Here is a 20,303-nt window from a genome sequence, read left to right as displayed (position 1 = left end):
TTTTTTCTTTCTTAAAACCTATAATTTTATTTATGTAGCTAATTTTAAATCTAAATTTCCACGCTCATGAGTTCCTCTATCATCATCATTCATCAGATAGCCACAACACAACACTCTTTCTTCATCGCAATGTTGAAACTCCTCCGTCGCAAAAACATTCCCATCACTTCCACTTTCTCATCGCATTCTTTCTCTTCAAACTCTTTCAAAAACACAAACACAATCACCATTCTCCAAATCCTAACAAACAACAACAACAACATCAAAAAAGCTACATCACTCACAAAACAATACATCCAAAACTCAAACAAACCAAACAACACATGTTTTTCCCTCTTCCACGCGCTCAATTCCAACCTCACTACCACGCCCCACGCATTCGAAGTTCTCATTCTCGCACTCTGTCAACTATCACTCATGGATGAAGCCATTTGGGTTTTCAATAACCTAAACCCTATTTTACCTACATTACGCGCCTGCAATGCGCTTCTTCATTCGTTAGTAAGAAATTCAAGGTTTGATTCCATGTGGGAGGTCTATAATAACATGGTGTCACGCGGGTTTTCGCCTACTGTAATCACATATGGAATTTTATTGAACTGTTGTTGTAATCAGGGTGATTTTAGTAATGCCCGGAAGGTGTTTGATGAAATGTTGCAAAGAAGAATTGAAGCTAATGTGGTGGTTTACACTATTCTTATTCGTGTTTATTGTAATGAGGGTGAAATGGTAGAAGCTGAGAGGGTTTTTAAATTGATGAGGGAAAATGGGGTTGATCCGAATTTGTATACTTATGTTACTCTCATTGATGGGTATTGCAAAATGGGTAATGTTAGACGTGTTTTTGAATTATATAGTGATTTGCTATGGAATGGTTTGCATCCTGATGTTGTGACATTTGCGAATTTGGTTGATGTTTTGTGTAAGGTGGGTGATTTGAAGGCTGCACGAAATTGCTTTGTTTATATGGATAAATTTGGTGTATTTCCTAATTCATATGTTTATAATTGTTTGATTGATGGTTATTGTAAGGCGGGGGATTTGGTTGAAGCAATGCGATTGCGAGTTGAAATGGAACGGAATGGAGTTTCCGGTGATGTTTTTACATGCAGTATTCTTGTTAAGGGTTTATGTGACTTTGGTAGGTTTGAGGAAGCTAAGGATTTGATGGAGGAGATGGGAAAAGCAGGGGTTTTTGCTAATGTTGTGACTTGCAATGTGGTTATTGATGGATACTGCAAAATGGGTGATATGGAGAAGGCTATCGAGGTGTGTTCACAATTGACTGAAAGGAAGATAGAACCCAATGTGATCACTTTTTCTACATTGATTGATGGGTTTTGCAAGAAAGGGAACATAAAAGCTGCTATGGGGTTATATACAGAAATGGTTATCAAAGGTCTTGTGCCTGATGTGGTGACTTACACAGCTTTAATCGATGGCCATTGCAAGGTTGGAAACAACAAAGAGGCTTTTGAACTGCATAAGGAGATGCTGGATGCGGGACTAACGCCGAATGCATTGACAGTTACTTGTTTGATTGATGGCCTTTTGAAAGATGGAAGGACTTACCGTGCAATCAAACTTTTCTTGGAGAAAACTGGAGTTGGTTGCCTTGGAAGTAAAATGGATCATAGTGGGTTGTGTTCTCGTAATGATGTTATGTATGCCGCTTTAATTCAAGGTTTATGTAAATATGGGCACGTATTTAAGGCCACTAAGTTTTTTGCAGAAATGAGAGGTAGTGGTTTCAAACCAGACATGGGGCTTTATGTTATCATGTTGGAGGCACATTTTCGATCCAAGCACATTATTGATGTAATGATGTTGCATGCAGACATGCTGAAGATGGGTGTTATGAGAAATAGTTCTATATATCGTGTATTGTCTAGGGGCTATAAAGAGAATGGAGATCCTAAACCAGCTCAAATGTGTTTTGAACATTTAATGGAATATGACATTCAGTATCATGAATCATGAAGGTGCATGTTCTGATTCCTTGCAATGGATGCAAATTTGAACCCCTTTACTAGGTATGCTGCTTGAGTTAGAATACAATGACAAGTTGATTAAATCGCGAATGCTACTGGTGCATTGCGAATGCTACTGGTGCATGATATATCGCAATGGAATTTTTAACAAGCCATTGATAATTGGTAATTGAGCATTTAGTGACATTAAAAAACAAAAACCTGTCCTGATCATGCCAAGATTTAAATCACGGCCACATTGCATTTTTTGGATATATTGAAGAACATTGCCGTCTCCTACATGGTTGATGGGGCCACAGTTGCAGTCGCAGAGACATCAAATACTTTAACGTCGATCCACGACTTGGGCCACAATTGCAGTCATGGACAGTTTGTTTTATAAATCCATGGTCATGCACATAGCATCACTACAAAACAATCATACACAGGCTTATTAATCATTGAAGGTGGTTTAGTTTCCTTCTTTTTCAGCTTGAGACATGGGAAGATTATACTGGCATTGGATTTTTTAGGCTTCATTGTCATCAACTTGAAAAGCGAGGACACTGGGGAGCTGACATATTCCGACAAGAGTATACGAGGAACACCATCTCAGTTTTCTTTGAACTAAACCCATACTTAAGTAAACTCGAAGTGATCTCTCATGGGAATAATTTCCGATGATTTGTATAAACAACCAGCTTGTTGTATGAGACTATGAGCCATGAAGGAAGTTGATGTCTGCAAGACTGCAACTGTCTGACATTACTTGTGGTATGAGACTATGAGCATGTAGGGCAAAAATCACACATTTGAATTGGACCTCTGTTGATAGCTCTAATATGAGTTGTGTCATTTTCGGTAGCACAACAGTCCTACGTCCAATGGATAGGGGCCTCCTATGTTACTTTAGGAACTTCTAGTTGAATTTTCATATGAATTTTGCAGAGAGCATGTAACTGAAATTCCTCATAGATGAATCTAAAAATTTCAGAATGAATTGTTCTAGCTCTTGAAACAGAAGCTAACCAATAATTATTATTTTTTTATGCAAACTAACAAATATATATATATATGAGAAAGGCCAAAGAAAACTAATAACTATCCTAACTGAAAACTAAAAACAGAAAAGGGAATAAGTTATTCATTGCACTATACTTTCTTGCATTTCGAATAAGTTATTCATTGTACTAAATAAGTTGTTTGAGAAATAACTAATTTTGAAATTGTAGCCGAATTTATAACTAGTAATCTCTCCTATGTACTAACTATCACTTTTTACAGCAAAAAAATCATGAAAGTAACTCTACATGGGCTCTCCCAAAATCTTTATTTTTAATTTTTATCTCAACAAGTTTATAAGTTACACCGCATTTGATTAGTTCAACTTCAATCTTTTGAAATTTATTTTAGAACAACAAAAAAGAGTTGGAACTTTTTCCATATATAAAATTAAATTATGCTCCATTATAGGTTCTGATTCCACTCAATGTTAATGAAATACTTTGGTTTAGATTGCCAATAATCCTAAGCCATGTTAGTTGTATTAACTTGTTATTTAACCAACGACATAATAACATTGCTGAACTTTGAATTATGACATTCATGACACATTTGAAATGGTTCAACAATTTGTTTCAAAGAAGTGAGAACAAATTTGTTTATGTCCCAATATCATTGTGTCATAGCAAAGCTCAGTTTCACAATAACAACCTTAAACAACCAAAACCAAACCAAATCCTTAAGAATTACCTTGAATGCAACAATCACACCAAAGTGCTTCTACTCTTTAGAACCTTATTAAGAAAAAAAACATCAACTTTCAACTCCATTGATAGCTTTTCTTTCTTGTATGCTCTTAAAGCCTGCATCAATAAGAAACATTCTTTTATCCATGGAAAACAAATGCATGCCCTTATCATAAAATTTGGATATGAATCCATAATTCAACTCCAAACATCCCTTTTGAAAGTATATGCTGAAGGGGGAAACTTATTTGATGCACACCAAGTGTTTGAGGGAATACCTGAAAAGAATATTATATGTTGGACATCTTTGATTTCTGCTTATGTTGAAAATCATAGACCAAACGAAGGTTTGGAATTGTTTAGATTGATGCTTATGAACAATGTGGAACCTGATCAAGTCGTTGTGACGGTTGCTCTATCGGCTTGTGCTGATACTGGGGGACTTGAAATGGGTGAATGGATTCATGATTTTGTTCGGCGTAAACAAGGGATGAAGATAGATCTGTGTTTCAATAATGCTCTCATAAATATGTATGCTAAATGTGGTGATATTGTAAATGCAAGGAAGTTGTTTGATAGTACAAGAAACAAAGATGTCACAACTTGGACTTCTATGATTGTAGGGCATGCACTACATGGACAAGCACATGAAGCTCTACAACTTTTCTCGCAAATGAACACAGGGAGGGACAAGAAAAATTCGAGTTCCTCTAACTTTATTGTATCACCGAATGATGTAACGTTCATTGGAGTTTTAATGGCTTGCAGCCATGCGGGGTTGGTTGAGGAAGGGAAATGCCATTTCAGAAGTATGACAGAAGAGTATGGCATACAACCTAGAGAGCCTCACTTTGGCTGCATGGTGGATCTCTTATGTAGAAACGGGAATCTGAGAGATGCCTATAACTTCATTATGGAGATGACGGTGCCTCCGAATGCAGTAATATGGCGAACCTTGCTGGGGGCGTGCAGCCTCCATGGCGATTTAGAGCTAGGTACAGAAGTTCGACGTAAGCTTCTCAACTTGGACCCTGGCTATGTTGGTGATAGTGTTGCTATGTCGAATATTTATGCAGATAAAGACATGTGGAATAAAAAGTTTATTGTTAGGAATCAAATTACAAAATCAAGACCTCCTGGCTTCAGTTCAGTTGAGGTGGGAAGTGTGGTTAGTCAATTTGTAACTTCAAATAATAATCTTCCTTGAATCACAGATATATGATGTTCTTCAACATTTGATGAAAAGTGTGAGAATTTATGTGGTTACTTCCATTGTCCTTGTAGCCTAAAAGGGCTGTTTATATGTACATGGAAATTCAGAAAAGCTGTTTAGTTTGGTTTTTCTTTTCTTGTCCATCCCATCTTTAGTTGTAAACAAAATCAGAATAGAAACCAATTCAAAGGAATTCCAACAACAAAAGTGGTACCATATTATTTCTCAAAGTTCAGTTGTTACCTTCTTTAACTGTAAATCGATGAAATTCAGTTAGCTAGCTTTCAGTTTAAAGCAGAATTGATTGTTCCATATTACTCTAGCCTACATGCGGATTTAGAGCTAGCTACAGAAGTTCAGCATAAATTGCTCAACTTAGACCCTGGCTATGTTGGTGACTGTGTTGCTATGTTGAATATTTATGCAGATAAAGACATGTGGAACAAAAAGATTATTTGTAGGAATCAGATTAAACAACCAAAAGCTCGTGGCTACAGCTTAATTGAGGTGGGAAGTGTGGTTAGTCAATTTTTAACTTAAAATGATAATCTTCCTTTAACTACAGATATATGATGTTGTGTTTTATCAGAAGTATGAAAGGTTATGGTTATTTCCCATGACCTTGAGTATTTGTTTTTTCTTTTCTCCCTTTCAACCCGTTCTGTCCAATCGCATCGTTATTTGTAAACAAAACCAGACTAGAAACCAACTAAAAGATTCCATCAACAAAAGTTGTACCAACTTATGTCTCAAAAATCAGTTGTAAGTTGTAACCTTTTTCAAATGTAAACCAGTAAAGTTCAATCTCCTTGCACTCAGTTTAAAGAAGAATTTCCAATTTTTGTTGATGTTTTATACTAAGGGGGGTAAAAATTGGCAGAAAATGAAGATGTTTTGATTAATTATTTACTCATAGAATAAGCTCAATATTGAATGTTTCCTATGGATGACTAGATATGTCATAATTGCTTTTGCATTGTAGGCAATATAAGGGGCTAGTGATTTTTGTTATTTTATTTACTTTAAAGGTTTATACTTCATGATATTAATCATCTGAACTTAGTGTATGTTTGGTTTCAATTCTGGAGCATTCAGAATTGATTCTGGACGTGTAGAATTGATTCTGACTTGTTTGGTTTCTCAAAAGTAGAATTGATTCTGCCTCCAGAATTGATTCTACTTGAAGTTAGAAATCGTAGCTTCTGATTCTAGAATTGATTTTTACACTCAAATTTTTTGTTCAACTCACTTTTTCATGAATATATCCAAACATAAACCACTTAAGCTTAAAATCAATTTTGGCCAGAATCAATTTTACAGAATCAATTCTGCCAAAATCAATTCTCTCCGCCGCAGAACCAAACACACGCTTAGTGATAGATTTATTCAGTCTTGTGCTATATTTTCTTTGAATTTCATGCTGTGGATGTTTGAGCTTTGGCAAAGAATCTTGGATACCAAAAACTTGTAAATGAATCTCAAGTTCAATAGAGGTAGATGCACATTTCTTTTGACATATCATAATCATTATTCTCTATTCACCTATTCATTGGTTTGGAACTTCAACTTCTTATACATCAGTTATAAAACATTTTTTTATTCATATCTTTTTACTATGATATTATTACAAAAATATATTGCAAAGAATAATACTACAAAATATAATGAAACTAGAAAAATAAACAATAATGCATTAATTAATATAATATATGTAATTTGCACAACTTGATCATATTTTTAGTTCAACACAACTATTTTTTGAACTTGCCATAATATAATCACTAAGAAAAAATAAATAAAATATTGCTATACTTTATAAAACTCACGGGTCATTACATCATCACTTATTCGAGTTCAAAACTTCAATTCAATCCACAAAAAATAGCGAGTTAAACGGGTGGACTTGACAAGTTTCATAAAATCTATCAGAAAATATAGGTTTATCTTGGATTGTGGTGTTTATTAATCTCTTGTCTTAAATTTTAAAAAATATACCGTAATATAAAGTGCATTACACAAACCAAATTCTTTTTTATTTTAAGTAATTTAGTGGCAAAATTTTATCCTTTAAGATAAATAATCGAGAATCTCGAGTTTGAATCTCACCTAGCTATTACAATGTTTCCACCAACCGAACATTGTAAAATATCTGATATTTCACTTATCCACCTTAAAAAGTGAAATTTTGACTAATAAACTACTTGCCAATAAAAATGTGATGTCCCTACCAATTGAGTTAAGCTCACGGGAACTCGTTTCTTTCGTTTTTTTAAAATATAATATTGGTTATTTGTTTCCAAATTGTACCATTAAATTATATTATTTTCATACTCGCTAGTCAATATTTTAACTTTATAATAATATTTTAACTTTATATTTATAATAATAATAATAATACTAATCAAAACATCAATACTTTATTAGGACAATTTAGTTAAAATACTTTTTTTTGGTACATATTTAGTTTTTTTTTTTACTAAGGGTACATATTTAGTTAAAATACTTTATTAGGGCAATTTAGTTAAAATATCTTTTTAAGAGGAAATGAGTCAAATTTGTTTAAATAATTAATATGTTGTTTCCTTTTAGGGATTAACATTAATTAAATCCGTTTTTTTAAGAGAAAAAAGAATATGCACTGACAGTGTAAAATAATTTTATACTGTCAATCAATATCAACCATGTTTTCCGCCACATCACCCTACTAAACCCCACTTTCATTCTTATTGGTTGTCATTTGTCAGTGTAAAATTAATTTACATTAACATGGCGTAGTCTTTAAACTCTTTTTTAATCAAATTAATTTAATCCATTCAATAATTGTTTTTGACAAATATTCACATTTAATATTTTCAAATGCATATTAGTAGTACAAATTCATTCATCGATTTCCTTTTTTTTTTCTTACCTCTTTATTTCCGCTCAATCAAACCACCCTTAATTTGCTCCATCCCAAAAAAACAATTTTACAATCAAACATAATACACAACTTATTTGAACTGGGTCCTTTATTTATTAAATGCAGCTTTAATAACGATAATGTTCTTAGTCAAACAAAAATAAAAAAAAAAAGTAAAATTCTTAAATTTTTTAGTTTAATTGTTGTGCACCGTCAGTGTAAAGATTTTTTAAACATATATTCAATGACGAGTTGTCACATCATTTAATATATGACACATCATGTATTTTTAATTATCATACATGGTATCGATATATTATTACACGCATGTCTAAAATAACTTTACTCATATAAATTAAATTCTAAATTTTTTCCTTTTATATTTTCTTACTATGACTCTGTGTGCTGTTCCACGGATCTAACTAAATTCAATGAATCCCAAAATGTTCTAAAAAATCTAAAAACATAATCATAATCAGATTCATTCAGTGATGCAGCTGCTGCAACACTAAGACCGTGTTTGGTTGGTTGAATTATCATCATCAAATGCAAGAATCACTTAATCCAACAACAAACATGAAGAGGTTCCATACTAAGAATCATGATGACCATGATGAAGTTCTTTCTGATTCTCACACTCGTTCTTCCTCAATTTCCAATAGAAAATGTTCTCTTTTCACTTCAACTCGTTTCTTCGCTTCTCTCTTTGTTATCACTCTCTTTCTCTGCTCTCTCTCCTTCATTCTTCCATCTTCTCCATCAACAACTACTGCTACTACTACTCTCAATCTCAAACAAACTCAACAACAAGGTTTGTTTTTCTTCTGATTTGGTCTTTATTATCATAATGCACCTTTGAATTTTTGGTATATAATAGTTCATTAAGGTTAGATCGTATGATTATTTGATTTGTTTGATTAGGATGTTGTTTTTTGGTTACATGTTCTGATTGCTGTTTTTTCTCTTTCTTTTTGGATTTGTGATTGATTGGTTTTAATTAACATAACGTATCTATGACCAAAAATAAAATAAAATTAACATAACGTATCTTTCAATTTGATTCACACTTTTATTTGTCTTAAATGCGTTTAAAACAAATACATTGAGCTCAGGTGATTAATGAACTCTTTATAAAATGGATCGTCTGGGAGAACCCGAGTTCGATTTCTAGTGAGAACAATTCTTAGCCGGGATTTACTTACCTGTAGCCGAACTCTAGATTACCGGGCCCATTCCCCACGGAAACTATACCAAAAAAAAAAATCATTTATCCCTCCATCAAATTTGGTAATCTAGAGTTTTTTTTTTTTTTTTGACAAAATTTTTGGTAATCTAGAGTTAGAGATGAGTAAAGGAAGAAAATTTTAACAAGCTCAAAATCAATTTAGATTAATACATTTGGAAGAAAACACCACTTTTGTGCTGTCCAGAAGTTCACAAATTATGCTTTCTGGAAGTATACTTTTGGATCTATGTGTAGATTTATGGAAATGTAATGCGCTGAAATTTGCTCCGGTAACCGGTAGTCTAGTCATTGATAGTTAATGAGGGATTGAACTCGGGTTTTTCTGATTTATTCGATAAACTCATTAACTGTTTGAGTCCAACCACTTGGTCACCTTACATTGAACTAGGTAATAAGTCAATTTTGTTGTTGTTGATGAAATGATTAGTCTTCTTTTGTTATACCTTTGATATTTCATTTCTCTAGTGCAAGTGCAACAAGAACAGACATTCTGCCTAGCTCGCCCATGTGATGTATTGCTTCGCTTGAGCAGTAATTGAGAAAAAATAGTTAATGGAACCTTCATTTTGAAAATGACACTAATAAAATTCTTCTTAAGAAAATATACATGGGGAGGAATTATGTATGATTGAGTATATATAATATATCTGCATTGCATAAACTATTGGATATTACAAAGAAGATTTAACATTAGGTAAAAGCTAAAACTCACAGAACAAATGGCTAGTTTAGGCTTTTCATGAGGATTTCAATTTTGGCATTTGGTTCTCTTCCTTGCAAGCATTTTTGGCACTTGTGTAAATAAGCTCTTTACGTAATTTGTATATTTCTGGTCTTATAATGATGGAATTTCGTATTTTTTGGTTCTTAGGTTTGAGCAGTGATGCTTCTGATTCTGGTGAGTTCATAAAAGATAAACTACTTGGTGGACTTCTAGCAGCTGGATTTGACGATAAATCCTGTCTCAGCAGGTATCATTCAGTTAAAGGCCTATCAGGAAATCCATCTCCTTACCTCATTTCTAGATTACGAAAATATGAAGCTCTCCACAAAAAATGCGGACCATATACAGAATCCTACAATAAGACGGTGAAAGATCTTGGTTCTGGTCATTTAAGTGAGTCCCTAGATTGTAAATACGTAGTTTGGATTTCATTTAGTGGTTTAGGGAACAGGATATTGACCTTAGCTTCTGCATTTCTTTATGCGCTCCTCACAAACCGTGTTCTTTTGGTTGATCCTGGAGTTGATATGGTCGATCTCTTTTGTGAACCGATTCCAGATGTTTCCTGGTTTCTCCCTCCTGATTTCCCTCTAACCGGTCAATTTCATAGTTTCAATCAGAAATCTGATCACTGTCATGGAAAAATGCTGAAAAATAAAGCAGTCACAAATTCAAAAGTGCCTTCTTCTGTCTACCTTCATTTGGTGCATGATTATGATGACGAGGATAAGCTTTTCTTCTGCGATGAAGAACAAAAGTTTCTGCAGAAAGTACCTTGGTTAATGATGAAAACAGATAATTACTTTATTCCATCACTATTCTTGATGCCGTCTTTTGATCAGGAGCTCGGTAATCTCTTTCCAAACAAGGAAAAAGTTTTCCATTTCTTAGGCAGGTATTTGTTTCACCCTACAAACAATGTATGGGGATTTGTTACTAGATACTATCAAGCTTATTTAGCTAATGCTGATGAAAGAGTCGGCATCCAGATTAGGGTCTTCGATACGAGAACCGGTCCATTTCAATATGTACTAGATCAAATCTTAGCTTGTACTATGAAGGAGAATATCTTGCCTAATGTTGACAAGAAGCATGATATTATCAGTTCATTAGGAAATTCGAAGTCGAAAGCGGTGCTAATGACATCCTTAAATTCTGGTTATTTTGAAAAAATAAGAGACATGTATTGGGAATATCCAACGGTGACAGGAGAAGTTATCAGTGTTTCGCAACCAAGCCATGAGGGACATCAACAAACTGAGAAGCAAATACACAACCAAAAAGCTTGGGCAGAAATGTATCTACTGAGTTTAACCGATGTGTTGGTAACTAGCTCGTGGTCTACTTTCGGCTACGTGGCGCAGGGGCTCGGAGGTCTGAAACCTTGGATACTATACAAACCAGAGAATGAAACAGCGCCTGATCCTTCTTGTCGTCGTGTGACGTCGATGGAGCCTTGTTTTCATGCTCCTCCCTTCTATGATTGTAAGGCAAAGAGAGGAACTGATACAGGTGCACTTGTTCCGCATGTAAGACATTGTGAGGATATGAGTTGGGGTCTTAAGCTTGTAGACAATTAGGGTTAGCTAGTTATTTTAGTCATGAATTGAATACCAATAGTTGTTTTGTTGTATGATAACATTAGTTATTTTTTATTTCAAATTTATATAGTTCTCTTCTCTACAGAAACCATAAGATATCATTGCAATCACAATTTATATATGGAGTTAGCTTTGTTTCAAACTGTTTTGATACTGCTGTTGCCCATGTTGGGAGTTACCTATTGTTCGATTGGTGGAGTTGAGGTAGAAAGAAGTCTCAGCTTTTTGTTTGAATTCTATAGTGGATAATAGAAATTTTATTTCAAGATTTTTTTTTTATTGCTTGAATTCTATAGTGGATAATATAGAATTTTTATTTCAAGACTATTAAGACACTGAAAATGAAAAATAGACAAAAATATGGACAAAAATGTTAGTGGTGAATTTGTTAGTATTTTTTTTAGTACACAATTCTACGCTGTTTTATAATCGGACAGTTTAGATTACACACTAATAAAATCAATTATAAACAATTTCAGACGTTGAATTCAGATAGTTAATTCAGCTCAATAGAATTCCTGTTAGGTCTCAAGATGACATACACCACATATTTAGGCTACCATTTTGTTATCTTCCATTAGACATAATTTCAAGTAATGCCACAAGTGTGATACAATTAGAAACCAAAATTTATAATTTCAAGTTTTGTTGGAATGAAATCCAAAGAAAAAGATTTAGAGGGATCAAAATAAAAATTCACTCATTTTAGGTAGAACAAAATTATAAAAAGATCTAGCTACGTGGATTATTATTCAACAGGACCAAAGCAAATAATAAACGTCACAAGTCACACATGACTTGTTTGGCCTGCATGAGCAGGCAAGATCGTCAGATCCTACGCTCTGGTGCGAGACCCTGACTACATTGGTCACAACAAATGCAATTAAAAACCATCCACATTCTCATATATTATGCTGTCAATTATCCAAGTATCAGAAAGCAAGATCAGTATAGACATGGTAAAGTGTTGGTTTATATTATCAACCACAGTCACATAATGAAAGAAAGCAACATCTGATCATTTAACCATACAACACTTAAGTGCTCTAATGCCATTGAAACTCAGCTTTGTTCTTATTCAGGAATCAGTTCTTTCTTCCTTCAGATAAGATAATATGGTAGCCATGCCTGCATTATCATCAAACCGAACGTTAATGGGGTCCTATTTGGATAGAGAACTAATTATATAGTGTTTATGTATAAGCTATTTCTATGACAAGATAAAATAGTCAAATTGTTTCTATATAAGGTATAAGCTGTTTTTATAAACTATCCTGGAAAATTTAAGAAAACAAGCTGAAAATAGCTTATGGACATGTTGTAAGTTGTTTATGTAAGCTCTTCTAGCAGTTTCACAAGTGTTTGTATCATAAATAAGCTCAAATAAATCAATCGAAAAAGCCTAGATAAGGAGAGAAGAGATAGAAGTAGAACACAAGTAGAAACATGAGATCAAGAATGCATATATAACGATTTGAAGGGTGCAAGATCAATACGTTGATTTGAAAGGAGCACTAGTAACTCCAACAGGTGTGTTGAAGGCAACTTCCTGAAATGGGCCAGCCATCTTTCCTCGTGGAAACCATCCAAGGTCTCCACCCTTCTTTCCTGATGGACATTCAGAATACTCTTGGGCTACCTGTGAAATCGGTGAAATAATATTGCTCATAAGTCATAAGCAATTGACATACTTTTTCTTTGGGGGAGGGGGGACTAGGAATTCCCACAGTCAGTAAATGTCAGTCAATGGATGAAGACCAGATTCAATACAAAATTCAAAATCTTAGTCGTCTAATCTTCATCCAACAGCTGAATTCACGACTGCTGGAAGTATCAACTGCATTGAATCCATTTTTGAGGGGAGGGGGATAAAATAACTATGGCATTTAACACAAAGTAAGTTTCTCAGTCCACTTTATATATAGCACTATACCTAAGTTTTATCCTTGTGTATAATCTCGAAAAGAAGAAAAAATACCTTCGCAAACTCTGCTGGAGGGACCTTATCTCCATTGCTAAGCCAACCATCCTGCAGCTTCTTGTAGGCTTCATTAATCTTACCTTGTTTCTCACATAAGATATGTCTTGCTGTGCAAAGTAAAAAGCCATAAATGAATGTAATTCTAAAAGAAAAACAATGATGGAAACTAATCATATATGGTTAAAACTTAAAAAGGTCCCTTTACTTTCTGAAAATAAAATTAGTTTTCATTCTGTAAAACACATGTTCAAGAATGCATTTTTCAGAAACAATGAAAAAAATGTTTGGACATTTTTCAAAATTTCAATTTATTTTCGAAAATTGTAAAAGGAAATGGTGACGAAAATCTTGGATATATATATATATATATATATATATATATATATATATATATATATATATATATATATATATATATATATATATATATGCTCTTAATGTTTATTAGTTGAAGTGAAAATGAAAACAGAAAACATGGGAAAACAAACGGGTCCTAAGATGCTTGTGAATGGGGAAAATTGTCTACCTTTGACATAGGTGCAAGTACCGAGCCCATCTGCAGCTTTCCCAGCTTTTCCTTTTCCCTTGGAAGCATTCTCGTCACTTCCACTTGCAGCCTGCTTTCCTTTACCCTTCCCTCCTCCCTTGGAAGCGTCTTTTCCCATCGTTCCAACAACTCTTCATGATTTCAACCCAACAAATCAACAACAATTATTAGATTACTAAAGTCACACGATAGAAGTTATGGAAAACAGATATTAAAGATTTCTGACATAATTACAAACTACACTTTCATAATCTTCTGTGCCAAGGTGGAGAACTATCGTATCACACATCATGTTAAGGGGGATTGTTTTAGGATCAGTTTCTGTTAAGCTTTTGCTAGAGTTAGTTTCTTGTTCATTGTAAATTGCTGTTAGAATCAGTTGGTTAGTTTTTGCTCTCATCCTCGTTCCATTTTGATCCCTATAACAAGACATTGACCTTCCGATATTCATAGAGATCATAACTCAACAAAACAAGTTCATGGACTCATTGACGGAAATTGATTCATGAGTTCCAAAATGAATGACTAGTGAATGACAAGCAATTTCTATCAACCTTTCGTACACATACTGAGTTGCACACAAGTTACGCTTTTGGAGAATGCGAAATCAGTAAGTTTCACAACTCAATTTCAGTCAAGGTGTTTAACTAAGGCCTCATAGACTTTTGTATAATGAAAATGCAGTCATAGGCACCACTAAGTGAAAAGTTAGTTAGTTGCTTACAATAATTTAAGGGTGAAATAGGTTTTAAGTACCTACAATATCACACCCATTTCAAGTTTAGTCTACATAAATTTTACTCGATTTTAATCTATATTTTGAAAACATTTTACAAACAATGGGCGCTTTAGTCCCTTTAGGACAGAGACTAAACTTCAAAGCTCATGATTTTATAAGGACTGAAATAACATATTGAACCCATATTTTTAAAAGCAAATTTTGCAAGGATTTTGCCATAGCAGCCACTAATTGGCCGCAATATGATCACTATTGGCAGTGCTACAGCCGCTACTCAAAATCACAATCCAATGATGTCCCCCGTAGTGCCTAGGGACAGCTAGGCTACACTACATCGCTATATGGGCCGCTATTGACTACATAGAAGCAAAATTAAAACAAACAGAAGAAACACAACACAACACAAGAACATTATCATAGTAATTGCTAACCAACTAAGACAAAACCAATTACTATCATTAATCTATACAAGACAATAAGGTTAAAAAAAAACTAATAATAGTATTCAAAGTAAAAATGAAAAAGAAAATGCAATCACAACCCATAAGTATAAACCAACTAATCAATCAAATAAAGAGCAATAATATGAACCTATAGATTGAAATTCAAATAGGGTTTCAGGAACAGGTAAATTTTTACAACAGAGTGTTGCTGAAAAACCCCAAAAAACAAATAAAAAAAATAAAAATCAATGGAAAATGATGAATTGGAACAAAAAAAAATAGTAAAAATCTATGCTTTTTTACCTTTAAAGCACAAATCAATAGAAAAGTTGCAGACTTTAGAAATCCAGAAAGCACAATTACGCAACTCAGTCACAACAGTTGAGACTCAGAATCATATTCTATTTGTTTCTTTCGGATTTACTTACGTTGTTGTCTTTTTTTTTTTTTGTGGAATCTTACGTTTTTGTCTGTTAGCAATAGATCCATTGGGCCCAGTTGGAAACATTGCATTTTCTTAGAGGTGCTGTTATTCAAACCCCTACTTATGCTAACACACCTACTTTATATTTTGTATTAAAATGTTCCTCGATGAAATTATACTTTCAAAAGCTATTTGAAAAAACACTCTCTTCGAGATTTTGATCTCTGACTGATGCATATGAAAAAATATTTATGAAAAGAGGTCAATTTTATAAATGAATTTAATTATCTTGAAGAATTAATCTATACCGTTACCTACAGAAGATATCCTATAGTTTAACAACAAAAAAATTGTACTTAATTTACCAAAAAATATTATACTTTTGAAAGCTATATTTACCTACAATGAGCATAATTTATCTTACTCACTTTTGATAGTTTATCTCAGATACAGTGAGCTCCACTGTATCACATCATTTTTACACAACTCATTATATTGGTGCATAGTTGAGCAACTCATAAATAAGTCACATTTTTAATTTTTTTATAGTTATAGTTATAGTTATTTATTTATTTGCGCCAAAAGTATATATTCATTTTTTCGCATTAATATTTTTTAACATCAAGTATTTTTTTTATCAAGCTTAATGTTGACGGAAGTTGTCTTGATTTTCTTATTTGATCTGGATTTAAGGGAATCTTTAGAAACGATTTCGGCTTCTATCACTCAGGCTTCTATGGCTTAATTCAAGGGTCGTATGATATTATGCTTGTTGATCTTTATTCTATCCACCAAGGCCTCTCATTCGCTATAGACATGAAAATCGAATAGCTTGTTTGCTACTCAAACTCTTTACATTGTATCAACCTCATCACAGGTCCCAATATCAAGTATCATGTCACGTTGTGTTGATCCAAGATATAAAGGAGTTGCTTACTCACAACAATGTTCCTCTTTGTCACAACCTTAAAGAATGAAATCAATGTGTAAATTTCTTCGCAAAATTTGGAGTTTTCTCATATGCTAATTTGTCTATTCACGCTTCTCCTCCGAAAAACATTTTTAATCTTTGAAGAAGTGACACGGTTGGAGCTAATTTTTTTTTAGAGAATAGTCCTTTTCTTTTATTATTTGCCTTTTTTTTCCTTAGCCATGTAAAAAAAATCTCATTTTTTTCGGTTTTTGTTTCATATCTTTGTCAAAAAAACACATTAAAGTTTTGCTCTAAAAAGATTTCATCAAAATCAAGAGTTTTGTTATGCGGAGCAATGCAACTCTTCTCCACCCTCTCAAAAAATCGAAGGTTTCAAAGAGTTTTGCTCTAAGGGGTTTTCTATCATGTGCGAATTTGCATACGATAAATAGTTTAAAATAGTAAGTTTGTATCAGAATTTGTGCATTTTATACTAAATGTATAATTTTTTAATAAATAATTGTTGTTTTTTTAAAAAATTACTACTTTTGATTACTTTTTTTTTTTACAATATTACTTTAACATGTGTAGTATTGCACATGTTAGACAAACTTTTGCTCTAGTAGTATAAATAATAAGTTTTTTTTTGGCACAATAGTACAAAGAAACTCATATATTATTGTACATAAAATCTTTTTGACTCTCATTAATGCATATCATTTGGTAGAAAAAACTTTGGTCAGGATAGCTCGAAGAAGGTTAGTGATGATTGATTTTTTTTTTTGGGATTAGTGATGATTGATTATTGTTTGTGCAATGGGGATTACCGGATTAGTGCGAAAGTACATTTATTACGATAAAAAAGACAATTGGATTTTGTGATTTTTATTGAAGATTTGTTTTGTAATAGTTGGCACCGTAAATTTATCAATTTTAATTAATTTTGCTCAAAACATTTGTGATAATTTGAACTTTGAAGAACGTGTCCAAGAATCGCGTTGTCTCCAAAACTTATTAACAAATTTTTGTTTTTAGTTTCTATTGAATTTTCTTTTTTGATAAAATTCTATTGATTTTTTTTTAAAAAAATTGTGACATCATTCCAAAATTAATATCAATGAAATGAAATCAAGAGAAATTCTTTCAAAAAATAAAAAATTAACATAAGAGAAATTCTTGAAATCAATTATTAACATAAAAAAAAGTAGCAGAATTAGTGCATCCTTTCCTTTAATATTAAAAAGCAGCATAAAAGGAAACAAAATATTCTTTCGAAATCTTCATAATAGTATTTATTTAGGCTGGATGAGAATGTCTAGGTAGTTCAAAATATTGGATAAAAGGAAACAAAATAAATATACCGATAAAAAAGCTATTTAGAGATTCAAGTAATAATCTTTTTCTTTGTTTACTACTTTTCTCAATTTTCTAAATCATACACTAAAATCTCAAACTTCAATCAACAATGAGACGTGAAAACTCTAACCACATTATAGTACAATCTGAAACAAACTTCAATGAAATCAACCTAAACAATAGTACTTTATCGGAGGCTGAATTGGATCGTCAAAGTCCTCGTCCAAGCGCATTCTACATAGTTTGTACTCCATCACGATCTTCCTCCTCCTCGGATGACAATGAGAAAAAAACAAAGGATTTAAACCCACTTCAAAGCCCATTAGCTTCTCCTCCTCATTCTGATCATTCCGACTCTTTTAGGGCGGCTCGTCCTTCTTCCTTCTCGCGATTCTTTGAATCATTGAACAACCTTCGATCATTGAACAACCTTCGTCAAGGACATTCTCGACGTCCTTCAAAGAATGAGTTTCTTGACAATGAAGAAAAAGGCTTTCTTTATGGTCACGATGATCATGATTCACATAATCGTGGATACTCTAATTGCACTTATTTCTTTGCTTTTGTTGTTGGATTTGTCGTTCTATTCTCTATGTTCTCACTCATTCTCTGGATTGTAAGTTGTCATCAAAAACCTATCGTTGTTCTTAAGGTATTCAACTATTTCTCTCTTTTAGTTTGAAATATATATTGATTATGATTTAGATGTAACGTTTAATATTGCGATGCTACTTTTTTCGACTCGTGTTATGTGATGCTGTATTGCTATTTAAATTTTAGGATTCGAGGTTTAGGGTTTTATCTACCGGTATTAAAATTGTGTTGATGTGAATTGCTAGCACTCAATATTTAACTATCCTTTCGGAATTACTGTTTTTTAAGGAAAAAAGAATTAACGAATAAATGTAACACATAATATAAGTATAACGATTTCAAATTTGTGAGTAGATTGTGATGCATTCACTACCACAATTTTAAACCTTGTTCTTAATTTTAGATTCTAATTTTTATTTCTTATAATTTTTTTGTGTTAATTTTTGCAGAGTATAAGATTCAATGAATTTTATGTTCAAGCAAACGGTGTTGATGCAAGAGGATTTTTGACTACCACATTGTCCATTAATTCCTCTGTGAAACTCAATTTTAGAAATACTGGAACATTTTTTGGGGTCCATGTTACATCAACTCCATTGGATCTCCATTACTATGAATTTCCACTAGCCACTGGAAATGTAAGTCTAAATAAATCTTTCATAATATGTTCACTATATATGTATATTAGTGTTAAGGTTCTGTTTGGATTAGTTTATTTTTGAGTTTATGCAATATAAATTAGGTTTTATGCTATTTTATAAGTTCACACAAGTGAAAATTGTATTTTTAGAAATGTTGTATTTTATAAGTTCACACAGTTTACTAAGGGACTAAATTAGAAATGTTGCAATTTCATATAGGAAGAATGAAAATTCTAATATGAGCCACTATTATAAAGATCACACTTTGGTACACCGTAGCTATTGTGCTTTTAATTACACATCCTTAAAAATAGGAGAAAATATTTTAGACAATTTTGATAATTTTTTTTTTTGGCTTTCACCTTCTGGTTCCTAGGAGAAGGAAGTCTTAGTAGTCTAGAATTCGGAGCGAGTTCTGACATTAAGTGGTTTCAGTCCCCTCCCAAATGCAGTTGCGGGGATCGAACCGTAGTCCTCCCTACCAAGTTCAACGCCAATCACCACTGAACCAACTAACATTTGGTCAATTTTTGATAATTTTTAATGTAAAAGAACATACTTATTGTATTGTGCTGTTTTTGTTTTCAATATACATTATAATATTTTTGCAGATACCTACGTTTTATCAATCAAAAAATAGTAAAAGATCTATTAAGGGAATGGTGAAAGCAAAACAAATTCCACTGTACGGAGTAGGATCAAACATAATGACCTCAGACAAAAGAAGTGGGCTACCGGCCAAACCGGTACCCTTGCAATTGAGTGTGGTAGTGAGGTCAAAGGCTCATGTTATGGGGAGGTTAGTGACAAACAAGTTCTACAAGAAGATGGAGTGTGCTTTCGTTATGGAGTCCAAGAAAATAGGGGTGCCCATTTCTCTTATCAACAAGTGCAAATAATTTCTTTGTTAATGTATTCCTACGATTCAATGAGAATTTGTTCCGTTAATAAGAAGTTGACTTACATTTTATAAGAACGTGAGTTTTTTGCTATATCTGTGTGAAATACTTTTAAACGCTCTTTGAATATTGATATTTGTTCCAACAATGATGAGTTTCAAAGCTCAATTCATTTAATTTTTTTATTATATATATAAAATAAAGTATTCCAACAAATTTTGATGGTATTTGTTATGCACGGTTTATATTAAAACAACTATATCATGATACGTAAGTTTTTGTTTTTACTTTTGTTTTGACTAAAGTACATTTGTTCAGATTTCAAACTTTTGTTATGCACGGTTTATATTAAAACAATTATGTCA

At 32.8% G+C, this 20,303-nt stretch overlaps 5 protein-coding genes across 5 annotated transcripts; 4 read left to right on the top strand and 1 right to left on the bottom strand.

Moving 5' to 3' along the window:
* Window positions 1–417: 417 nt before the first annotated feature.
* LOC123915303 (pentatricopeptide repeat-containing protein At5g61400-like) lies at window positions 418–1,980 on the top strand. Its single transcript, XM_045966440.1, has one exon. The coding sequence runs from the start codon at window positions 418–420 to the stop codon at window positions 1,978–1,980; it is 1,563 nt and encodes a 520-aa protein (XP_045822396.1).
* A 1,586-nt stretch (window positions 1,981–3,566) lies between these two features.
* Window positions 3,567–5,815, top strand: LOC123913535 (putative pentatricopeptide repeat-containing protein At1g74400). The gene has a single exon (XM_045964308.1). It carries the CDS (start codon window positions 3,567–3,569, stop codon window positions 4,923–4,925), a length of 1,359 nt encoding a protein of 452 aa, XP_045820264.1. The 3' UTR covers window positions 4,926–5,815.
* A 2,407-nt stretch (window positions 5,816–8,222) lies between these two features.
* Window positions 8,223–11,543, top strand: LOC123917084 (galactoside 2-alpha-L-fucosyltransferase-like). Its single transcript, XM_045968706.1, has 2 exons — window positions 8,223–8,641; window positions 9,948–11,543. Exons 1-2 carry the CDS (start codon window positions 8,377–8,379, stop codon window positions 11,378–11,380), a joined length of 1,698 nt encoding a protein of 565 aa, XP_045824662.1. The 5' UTR covers window positions 8,223–8,376; the 3' UTR covers window positions 11,381–11,543.
* A 741-nt stretch (window positions 11,544–12,284) lies between these two features.
* LOC123918360 (peptidyl-prolyl cis-trans isomerase NIMA-interacting 4) lies at window positions 12,285–15,552 on the bottom strand. The gene is made up of 5 exons (XM_045970384.1): window positions 15,415–15,552; window positions 13,909–14,060; window positions 13,380–13,489; window positions 12,898–13,040; window positions 12,285–12,529 (listed from the first exon to the last, which is right to left on the bottom strand). Exons 2-5 carry the CDS (start codon window positions 14,045–14,047, stop codon window positions 12,487–12,489), a joined length of 435 nt encoding a protein of 144 aa, XP_045826340.1. The 5' UTR covers window positions 14,048–14,060; window positions 15,415–15,552; the 3' UTR covers window positions 12,285–12,486.
* A 2,361-nt stretch (window positions 15,553–17,913) lies between these two features.
* Window positions 17,914–19,938, top strand: LOC123915302. The gene is made up of 3 exons (XM_045966439.1): window positions 17,914–18,456; window positions 18,848–19,036; window positions 19,651–19,938. The coding sequence occupies exons 1-3, from the start codon at window positions 17,914–17,916 to the stop codon at window positions 19,936–19,938; spliced, it is 1,020 nt and encodes a 339-aa protein (XP_045822395.1).
* The last annotated feature ends 365 nt before the right edge of the window (window positions 19,939–20,303 follow it).

This window comes from Trifolium pratense, linkage group LG3, assembly GCF_020283565.1.
Source record: "Trifolium pratense cultivar HEN17-A07 linkage group LG3, ARS_RC_1.1, whole genome shotgun sequence".
NCBI classification, from domain to species: domain Eukaryota; kingdom Viridiplantae; phylum Streptophyta; class Magnoliopsida; order Fabales; family Fabaceae; genus Trifolium; species Trifolium pratense.
This window is presented reverse-complemented; position numbering and strand designations above follow the sequence as displayed.

Bases quoted from the DNA above. Each gene is read 5' to 3' on its own strand.
- LOC123915303 (XM_045966440.1), top strand. From the start codon at position 418: ATGGATGAAGCCATTTGGGTTTTCAATAACCTAAACCCTATTTTACCT.
- LOC123913535 (XM_045964308.1), top strand. From the start codon at position 3,567: ATGACATTCATGACACATTTGAAATGGTTCAACAATTTGTTTCAAAGA.
- LOC123917084 (XM_045968706.1), top strand. From the start codon at position 8,377: ATGCAAGAATCACTTAATCCAACAACAAACATGAAGAGGTTCCATACT. The intron at 8,642-9,947 runs GTTTGTTTTTCT...TTTGGTTCTTAG, and splicing joins CAAACAAACTCAACAACAAG to GTTTGAGCAGTGATGCTTCT.
- LOC123918360 (XM_045970384.1), bottom strand. From the start codon at position 14,047: ATGGGAAAAGACGCTTCCAAGGGAGGAGGGAAGGGTAAAGGAAAGCAG. The intron at 13,041-13,379 runs GTATTTTTTCTT...CCGATTTCACAG, and splicing joins CTCCAGCAGAGTTTGCGAAG to GTAGCCCAAGAGTATTCTGA. The intron at 12,530-12,897 runs GTATTGATCTTG...ATGATAATGCAG, and splicing joins AGTGCTCCTTTCAAATCAAC to GCATGGCTACCATATTATCT.
- LOC123915302 (XM_045966439.1), top strand. From the start codon at position 17,914: ATGAGACGTGAAAACTCTAACCACATTATAGTACAATCTGAAACAAAC. The intron at 18,457-18,847 runs GTATTCAACTAT...TAATTTTTGCAG, and splicing joins AACCTATCGTTGTTCTTAAG to AGTATAAGATTCAATGAATT. The intron at 19,037-19,650 runs GTAAGTCTAAAT...ATATTTTTGCAG, and splicing joins TTCCACTAGCCACTGGAAAT to ATACCTACGTTTTATCAATC.